Here is a 10169-nt window from a genome sequence, read left to right as displayed (position 1 = left end):
GTCACCCACGCTGAAAGAGAAATCCTCACTAGCTCCTCCTCTAGGGAAGTGGATGCCAATCACACATTGTGAAATGCATGTGGCAGGGGGTACCCACCCCAAAAACACCAACTGAGCCTTAGGTCTCACTTTTAGATAATACTGTAGTTTTTAATTAGTTGATGTCAACATTCTGGCTCCGACCTCCAGAGTATCGTTGATGTGCCTTCATGGGAAGAGCTTAGGTTGTGGGATGCCGAATAACAAACATTGTCTATTTTTTATTTGCAGTTTTCCAGTCTGAAACAGCATCAAGGTATTTGTGTGTGGATACATTTTTAGCAGTGGGTGAATAAATGGTCACATACTAAATGGGCAAAAGTATTGCGACACTCCTCTTAATTGAATAATAATCCATCATTATTGATATGAAATGTTATACAGTAGATAGAATGATATAGGCCTAGATATAATATAATAAAGATTCATTTTCCGTAATAAATATTGAACAAGTAAATGAATTATTATATTATATTGTTTTAAAATGAATTACCTTTCATTAAAGATATTTTTGTGCCACAACTCATGAATTATGTCTTGTGTTGAAATTCAAACAACACCCAGGAAACGGATAATCATTTTTCTCTATTGGCGCAATGCGCCATGGGATGTATATATTGCTTGTGATCTAATAACCATACTGTATGTTGAACACTAATTGTTAATGTGCATTGTGGGATACAGTGAATGCACTATATAGGGCATGACCAATACTCATAACACATTTAATGGGATGACAGGTAGTGTGCACAAATCTTTACAATAAATGTAATTAATTCTCTCTCTCTCTCTCTCTCTCTCTCTCTCTTTTTGATTTATATATTTTCAAAAAGTTCAAGAGAGACCACTGTGCAAATGAAGTTCTTAAATTTAATAAATTTTTCAAGATTAGCACAACACTCTATTTTACGTGTATTCTTTTTTTCAACCAAAACTTTGCATTGGTTAGGGGGTAATTGGGTGGGGAAAAAAATATTTCACCGGGTGTAGGCCTACATCACTGAAAACCACTGATTTAGAACACAGCCAGAGTGTCATCTTCTGCAGATGACAACAGAGATACAGAGTGTGACTGGAGGAGTCACAGAAAAACATCCTAGGAAATGTATTGGTTGATTCAAGTATCAACTGAATTTTCCCATTTAGCTCCTTGTTACAGCAAGTTGTGCAAAAATAAAATGATGAGCTGGACATTGGTTGGGTGATAGATTCACTAGCTTTATTTTAGACAAGGTTAACATAAGGTTATAGTTATAGTTTCACCCGAACGACAAATGTACATTTATAATTATTTGTTAACAATAGGCACCAGGGAACATCCGGTTGACAGAAAGTGACTATTACTGACCTTGAACTGAAAATAAAACAGAAATTATACCCCCGTCCCCTTTTTTTCCCCCCTTAAAATAAACTAAATTAATCCATTATAACCAGTTGGAGAGGAGGAGAATTCAAGTGGATGTCGTTTATAATTGAACAGAGAAGATCACAATCGCATTTAAACTTCTGCCACCCTGACGTATTGTGACGTAATGATGAAATAGCATTCTATAGCGCGAGAAGTGTGTACTGTGTATTATTGAATACTGGGGGGAAGTCCTCCCACATTTTCTTAAGTACGTTTCAAATGCCACATGCTTCAACATAAACTAATGACGTCATATTAACGCTTCCTCATATGTGACGTCACGACTAAACCTACTTTACCACAGGGCCCTGAAGTGGCCGTCACCACTTCCATTGCTGATAATTAGCTCGCCCGTGCGTCAGGTGTGTGCGCTGTGGACGCTCACACATGCCGCACAGTGATGGCTGGAAGCTCGGACGTGGTGAAGAGAGTCTTACGCTTCAAACTTCAACTATCAGACACTGCGCAGTCTGCCACGGTAGCGAACACTTTATTCTTCCTATACACGCGTTGGCTACATCAAACGCATCACACATTTATTCAGCGCTCTATTGACACTCGGTCGTGATGAGTTCACTGACGCTCTGTCATCACAGCTTCGATAGATAGAAAAAAATCCTTGTGTGTACCAGGCCTTACGTTTAACTCAATCTCGTACTGGAGTTAATTATTGTTTATAATGATAAACAGTTAAAAGGCTTGGCATACAACCTGCTTCCGGCGTAGTAGCTGTTTGCACTTTTTTTCTCTCTAAATAAATGAGTTTTGGAATAGTCACTGAGAAATTGTATTAAAAAAAATCCTGTGAAGACCCTTTGAGACTCTTTTGAGATTAAGGGCTATATATATATTTTAAAAAACTTGACTTGATAAACTTGACATGAAAACAGAAAAAACATTTGCGCACTGATTTCAAATGAGAGAATAGCTCATTAAAAGCTCCTGTTTTGAAACATGGGCACTGTTTCCAAAATAAAAGTTTAGATTAACATCACCTGAAGAAAACTTCTAAAATTTTACTTTTACGGTTGATTCAGCTAAAAAGAAACAGTACATTGTGTGTGTATAATCCTTTTCAAATCAATGTTGATGACACACATTTGGCTAATGTTTTTTATCATGCGCACAATTTTGTTACTGTATTCCTTATTATTTGTAAGTTACTTTAGGTATTTATAAGTGAGTATATTAACCTAGAATAAAATACAATCTAGGTATTAACCTAAGGTATAAACCACTCACTCATCAACAAGGTCATAAAATCAAACGACTCTCATAAATAAAGACTCAGTGAACCTTAGATACATCAGTAAGTAGTTTGACCACACACACACAGTGATAACATTGTGTCCCAGTTACCCATCTGAATGGAAATATAATTTGTTGTTTATTGTACTTAAATGTCATGAAAAACATTTTAGATTTAGCAATTGATCATACTCGATGTCACAGAACAATTAGTACAGTAAAAGGGTCTATCTACTATAAAGAATGGTAAGGAGTTGAGTCACTACCACGCATGTGGCTGCCTCACTAATGGTGTTGTCAGGCAACGTAAAGGGGAGGTGGTTTGCTGCTAAAAATGGCTATGCCTCCAGTTCAGTTTATGACTGCTGTCTATCATTTCTGTCAGCTGTGACAACCTGCACGTGTTTAGGCCTCTAACAATGACGACTAATACAGTATTATACTAAATATGTCAAAATTAGATCATAAATGCTTAGTTTAGAGTCACATGCTATGTGTAAATGGATAAAATGTATAGCAAAGGGCAGAGGGCTTGTCCATTTATAGCTGGGAGTAAAAGGAGTAAGTGGGCGTGAAAGGTTCCCTTACATAGATAGCTTCAGCTACGAATGCATAATCAGCAACTGTGGGCCATGGCAATCCAAACCCCAAGATGCCATATTTGGCGTGTCATGTTATTTGGTGTCATGTTTTGTTCCCTTTTGTGTGTTCAGTAACATGAAGTGTTTCTCGTTTAGTGTTTGTTTAAGTTACAGTTTGCTTCTTTATAAATTGCCTTTCAGGTTGTCAAAATCCTGCAGAAGCTCAACAATCTAGACATCACCGTCAATGTTCTTGCTGTAAGTGGCGAATGTGACCATATTGGTATGCAAATTTGTTTTCATTTTCCATTCATTTATGAGTGCTCTCTATGAATTAGGAAACTGGAATTGGTAGAACTGTGAATTCCTTTCGCAAGCACAAAGAAGGTGGAGAATTAGCCAAGTCTCTGGTCAAAGGTTGGAAGAAATTAATCCCCAAGAAGTCAAAGAGGTGGGCATCTTTCGCCCCCCTGATTGAATACAATACAGTTCACATGGTTTGTTGAGTTTTGACATATTCATCTCCTGAATGCAGTCATACAGAAGATGGAAACATATCAGACAGTTTGTTCACCAAAGAACAAATCGTCAGTGACCAAAATAGCCCAAAAAATGAAGGCCATACAGTGGACGATTTCAACAATAATACATTAACCCCAAATAGCAAGAGTTTGGAACAGTTGACTGAAAAATGTCATACTGAGAAAAAACATGAAGATTATAAAAGAAAAAAGGAAAAGTGTGAAACCAGAGACAAAGATGACCCTTGGAAATTGGGAAATGGAATCCTGAGTTTAAAAAATAATATTCTCGAGAACAAATGTGATCGTTCTGTTTTCAAACACAAGAAAAATGGGCACTGTAAATCCAAGCCTGACTGTCAGGTACAAGACAACAGTGGCTTAGATTGCGGGGGCTCGTCTTTAGAAAGAAAGAAAGACAAATCAAAAAAGAAGTCAAAGCCATCAAAGGAACCCCCACAGGACTGGAACGAAACCTTCTCATCTCGTGACAAACACGCAGAAAAGTCCCCGAACTTGAATGATGTTCAACAGGACAGATCGTTGGGTTTATCAAATAACCCTGGCAGCCGAAATAAGAAAAGGAAGAAACGAGAGAAAGAAAAGAAAGTTGAGTCTGAACATGATGAGGAACCCTCAAACAAAAAGGCCAAAATCCAACCAGAAAATAGTGAGAGTGAAATGGAGGTGCCATCCATGTCTTTTGAATCGTACTTGAACTACGACCAACAGGCCTTGAAGAAAAATGATCGATCCAGAGGAAAGAAAACATCCAAAAGGCCTAAGACGGTGATAAAGGAGCTGCCTCTTGTAAAACCTACCGAGTCCCAGAGGATGCCCGTTTCTCCAAAAAAGGTTCTTGAGTGAAAGTGAACATTTTGCTTCCGAACGACTCGCTAAACTTTGATTAACTTGGATTTTAGATGCTTATGGAATCTCCAAAGGACCTGCTTCACATTCCATTACCTGCCTTTCTACCGGAATGTGACAAAGCATCCACTTTTGACTACCTTGAGAGGAGAGGTACAGTATGTCCAATAAACAGGACAGATGCATTCTCACTTATTAATATGAACTAACTTCAACTTTTTTTTATTGTTCAAGTTGAGAAAGAGCCTGATTTTGTGGACCTATCTGAGGACACATGCTTCACAGGCCAGCGACTAAATAACAAAATGCAGGTCTACTCGGGAGCCAAGACTGTCTTCCTCCCTGCTATGATGAGCTTGTACCAGCAGTGTATCCGCACGCTGCAAAACAATATTAACTGTGAATGAGGCCTACCATTTTTGTTTTTCCATTTTTCAGATGTTTTGAGGTTCTGTTGGTCTCATTCTCTTTTTGTCAGTGCTTTATGAAACTGGCGGAGTCCCATTTGAAATCCTTGAGCCGGTGTTGGAAAGGTGTACGTCGGGGCAGTTGCTGCGTATTGAGGAATGCAATCCGGTAGGAATACATTTAGAACAGCTCTTAAAATTAAACACACCTGTCAAAGCCTCTCCTATAGGTTATATTATGAACTTAAAATGATGCTTAAAAAAAACAACAACGTTCATCCACTTACCTCAGTGCGTAGTCCACATAAATCTCATGACTGCACAGTCTTATATTGCTGTCGCGAACAAGAGGACGCAAAAGCCACAATGACCTCATAATTATTGTGTTGCATTTATGGGGCCCTGTAGAATTTGACTTTGCTATATATTATTATTTGTTTAGTGATTTTTTAAATTTTTTATTTTTTATGTTAATATACCATTTTATCTTCATTTATGTTTACAGATGTACATCGGAGTGACAGACCACCTGTGGGGGAAACACTGCCAGAGAGACTTCAAGGATGCCAAACTTCAGGAGTACGAATCATGGAAGGAAATGCACATCAGACTGTCCGAGGAGAGGGAAAGGAAATTCCAGACGCTGGCCAAAAAAATCATTTCAGATCATTCCAAGAAACCCAAAGGTGTGCACAAGATTTCCAAAATAAACACTTAAGGTTGAATAGTAAATAGACATCACTACACTCTCCCGTCCGTCTCTGTTGAGGTCGGCAAGTGAAGATGGCATTTATTCACACGGTTGCTAAGCCACCGAGAGACGTGCGTATCCAACAAGAAATCCATGGCACTGCGGTTAAGCAGCCTCAGCAGCCCAAGATCAGGTATGTGTTGACTCCTAATATATTTGTGACACCAATAGTAATGCCGTAGCTTAAAGTGGAAGTCAACCGTAAACATTTCTTGACAATAATATGTTATATGAGACCTCACTAGTCTAAACGTGACATTCTGATTAATATTACATTTGTGTAAAATTAGTTATGCAGCCGTTTTTATCCATCACAGGGGCCGGCCATTTTGCCACTCACAGCTCACCTGTTTTCTGAAGCTGCGCTGTGATTTGCCGCTGCGGGAGCCCTGAGCAACTTTGATGTCCTCTTCAGTTGACAGCAAGTGGCAAAATGGCCGGCCCGTGAGATGGATAAAAACGGCTAGATTTTGCTGCTGAACTTGTATTCCAATTACACAATATTAGCCAGAATGCCATATTTAGACTAGTGAGGCTGCATAGAACATATTATTGTCAAAACATTTTTGGTTTCCCCTTTAAGGCACCTAATTTCAAAGTTATAACTTAAAACATTGAGTAAACTCTGAAGCAATTTGGTGTTGTGGCAGGCATTTTTTTTCATGAATGACACTGATGCGATTCAACATAGAGTGGATATAAAAAGTCTACACACTCTGTTCAAATGCAGATTAAGTTAAATAATTTCAAAGAATGTTCCGCTATTAATATGGCCTAAAACAACTCAAATGAATTTGAGAGGGTAAGTAAAAAAATAAACTGAAAATGTTGTTGCACAAGTGTGTGCACACTAACTGAGGATGTGGCTGTTTTCAGAACATACTGATCATATTAAAACGTCACCTGCCACCATTTTAAGTGCCTCAGATTAACCTCAAAGTTCCGACGCTCTAATAGGCTTTTCCTGACTTTTTTGTTTTGCTTTTTTTTTTATCAGAAGTCTGAAGGTTTCGTGCTCCCGTTCAACCCGGGTTTCACTGAACCACAACATATATTCCTACATGCATTTGGGAGAGTTCAAGTGATTATCTATGTAAGATAAGGTTTCTTATTGCCCCTCTACTCCGTAGCCCAGACAAACAGTATAAATAAGGGGGGAATTGTTGTCACAAGTCCTGAACAGTCAGCACTTGCCAGAAATTCCTGCAGAACCTTCAGTTTTCTTCTAATATTTTCATCAATTCTTGAGGGATGTCCAGTTCTTTGTAATGTCACTCTGTTGTGCCTATCTTCACTGTGTTCCGTCATATATTTAATGCCTTGGAAAATCTCAACCAACCATGGCTTTTGTGACTACAATACAAAAATGTCATGAAAAGCCTACAAGAACATCTGAACTTTATTTGCAGTTGAATGTGACTGGTTAATTTTGAACAGTCACATTTTTAGCTATAAGACGTTAGCCACCAGTTTTTAACTTGGAAAGATCTAATTTTATACCACATTCAAACATGATATGTACACATAATTTCCACTGAAAATGTAGAGTAGGTGTGTACTTGCCACACTAAGTAGCTTCAACGCCATTCGATAATTATCTAAACATAACAAGTGTGCCTGACAGACTAGTTTTGCTGTTGTTATAGACAACCCTCGTCATCGATTGTTGAGTCATCCACTGTTGCCAAAGCAATAAGTATCAATGTGCTTAAATTTTTCCCTTGTTTTCTGAAAATGTCGTAATATGATACGGAGAATGAATGAATGGACAATTATGCTATTAGGCTTACGATGCATTGCAATGTGAGCTGTTGGTCGCGTTTTAATGAAGCTGTTGTTCATTGTAAGACACTTCTTGAATGTGGAGTTCTGCAAACTTGTACTTGTTTTATATACAGCATCAAGTCCCAGGAGAGTAGATCAAGGGTAAGCAATGAACCTGCAAAGAATATCAGCACCACCTCAGGGCCAAACAGCACACAAGATCCTCGCAAGAAAACAAGTAAGCTCACTTGTTTTTGGTGAAAGTTGAAGCTTCTCAAAAGGAGTAGATTCATTTTATTCCGTGGTCGGGCTGTAGGTCGTTTTAATTATTCAGTAGGATATACAGTTGACTCTAACTATGTTTATTATAGCTTGTATAAACTTTTGGTTATGTTTGTCAACATAGAGGTGGCTCCAATGATGGCAAAGTCCTTGAAGGCGTTCAAGAAGCAGCTGGGACGGCGATAAATCCATGCACTTGAATTATCTTGCACTTTGTTGTTGTGCCAGGGTCATTGAAACTGTTCACCTTGGATTACTGTATGACAGCTAATGCAAGTGATAACTCTATTTCTCTGGAAATGTTAATTTTCTGCACGATTGACTAATAAATAGATATAAAATGCAAAACTGGTCCATTTTTGGGGGGTTAAAAACTTTGTAATTACAAAATGGGGTGTGGCTCCCTCTAGAGGAAGTGTTGGGAAATTGTTTCTCATACAGAGCAACACAACAACCAACCAATCACTTATACTTTTAAATACTGTACTGCATAAACAGCACATGTTTATATACATTTCAAATCTGGTTCTCATGCATATATACATTTTTAAGTTATTATAATCCATCTGGTTTCAACAGACAATCGTGCAAAAAGGACTTGTCAAATCATAGAATCTGTTGTCTTTTTCTGATTCTCACTTTACAAGCATTCTTGTCTGTATGCATTTGGGCTCTGTTGGAACAACTGGGTGAGATGCTGGCACGTTTCAAAGGTGTCACAACCTGTGATAGCCCACGGAGATGATAATTAATGTCTCCATGCTTCAGAGGAGCTGTTATGTCCTCAAATGTCAATTTCCAGAATTTATTATACTCTAGGTTTTTATGGAGGTGACTTAGGTTTTTGCAACTATTCACTTTATTCGAGCACTGAATTATTGGATTAATTCCCGGTGAGCATGATTGAGAATGAAATTAATGTAGTTTATTAAAAAGTAAAAAGGACATGTGTGGCAGACTTACTAAAAAACGAAACAGACGACTGCCCGGGGCTCCCACAGCCCTACATTCACTCGGTGGTGAACTGGTGTTTTTTTTAAGGGGTGTGTGTGGGTGTGTGTGTGTGGGGGGGGGCTTTGATTATCTGTGACTTAATTTGAGATTATTCGCAAAAATCACTGTTAATCAAGATGGTCAGCTCACTAATTCGGCTCTTGCTTCACATCCTGAGGCGCTGTCTACATTATTTAATGTAATTATGCTGATGTGGCACCTATTATTTAGATCACTAGTCAGGATAAAATCTATGTTGGGTTGACAAGGTGGGCCATATCGTTTTATGTCACACATTTAATCTGCTTGAATGAGATAAAATCCCAGGCAATAGAGGCAATGATGCATAATGATAATTACATTGGCCTACTAGACCCATTTCCAGTGATCCAAGCACCAGCATGTCCCATGCTGTAATGCTAAATGATATAACCGTATAATAATCTCCCAAAACCAACCTTCGAGCCGAGTAAATCTCTGACAGTGTCAATCAAAACTGAGTACGTCTGTCATGTAATTTGTGTAAAGTACATAAATAATATTTGTCCAAAGTAACAACACACACAAAAGATTTTGGATGTTACAATTGTGATTTAGTATTTTACTAGTTGTATGGCTACTGCTGTGGCAAATTGGACTTTATTATTTGCTGCGGCCCAACAGCATCACTTTAAAATCCGTCTCCTTTTCTTTCTGCGTAGGCCCTAGATGTTCATTTTCCTGGGGTCCACCTTAATGGTGATTTTGCTTTTGTATTTGACTTTTCGTTTTACTTTATTGGCTGTGCCTTTTTTTTTTTTAGGGCAGTGAGGGTGGGGGGTTGGGTGGGGGTGGGTATACGTGTAGGTAATTGTGAATACTGTGTTGCTGTCAGTCACAAAACTTCCGCTTTAATTTCTTATTTTGAAAAGCGAAATTGGACCACTTCCGGTAACGCATTTACACTAACTTAACTCGCCACACGGCAAAAAAATAAATAGAAATAAAATCGTTATAAACACTCAAACAACCACGTTGTAAAACAGGCGTTGTCTATCATCATACTGCGTTAGCATGCATGTGTATTTGGATGACACACCAATTCGAATTAACTCACAATGGTCCATGCACACATTTGTCTTCCAAACTTCTGATTATCACAAGCTCCTTACACACTTGCTACTGCACATGCGCAAATAACAAATAAGACAAAACATTATACAGATAAATAAAAAATACAAATTCTATAATTAACGCACACAAATGATTCAACATATTTTGTTTGTGGAAAGCGTGCCCCATCTGGCCTCATCGGATCGCCAGCAC

General features: G+C 38.3%; 1 protein-coding gene across 1 annotated transcript; it reads left to right on the top strand.

Moving 5' to 3' along the window:
• The first annotated feature begins 1787 nt into the window (after positions 1 to 1787).
• On the top strand, positions 1788 to 8219 carry eloal (elongin A, like). Its single transcript, XM_086093742.1, has 11 exons — positions 1788 to 1925; positions 3478 to 3534; positions 3615 to 3727; positions 3812 to 4652; positions 4721 to 4820; positions 4902 to 5066; positions 5146 to 5243; positions 5580 to 5760; positions 5844 to 5958; positions 7724 to 7827; positions 7996 to 8219. The coding sequence occupies exons 1-11, from the start codon at positions 1848 to 1850 to the stop codon at positions 8055 to 8057; spliced, it is 1914 nt and encodes a 637-aa protein (XP_085949868.1). The 5' UTR covers positions 1788 to 1847; the 3' UTR covers positions 8058 to 8219.
• The last annotated feature ends 1950 nt before the right edge of the window (positions 8220 to 10169 follow it).

The sequence above is a fragment of the Leptonotus elevatus genome, chromosome 13 (assembly GCF_054856555.1).
Source record: "Leptonotus elevatus isolate MCC_2025b chromosome 13, RoL_Lele_1.0, whole genome shotgun sequence".
Lineage (NCBI taxonomy): Eukaryota > Metazoa > Chordata > Actinopteri > Syngnathiformes > Syngnathidae > Leptonotus > Leptonotus elevatus.
The sequence above is the reverse complement of the archived record's forward strand: the minus strand, read 5'-3'. Positions and strand labels throughout refer to the sequence as shown.

Excerpts from the sequence above, each read along its gene's own strand:
- eloal (XM_086093742.1), top strand. The coding sequence starts at position 1,848 with ATGGCTGGAAGCTCGGACGTGGTGAAGAGAGTCTTACGCTTCAAACTT. Across the intron at positions 5,067-5,145 it reads GCTGCAAAACAATATTAACT|TGCTTTATGAAACTGGCGGA; the intron begins GTGAATGAGGCC and ends TCTTTTTGTCAG. Across the intron at positions 5,761-5,843 it reads TCATTCCAAGAAACCCAAAG|GTCGGCAAGTGAAGATGGCA; the intron begins GTGTGCACAAGA and ends GTCTCTGTTGAG.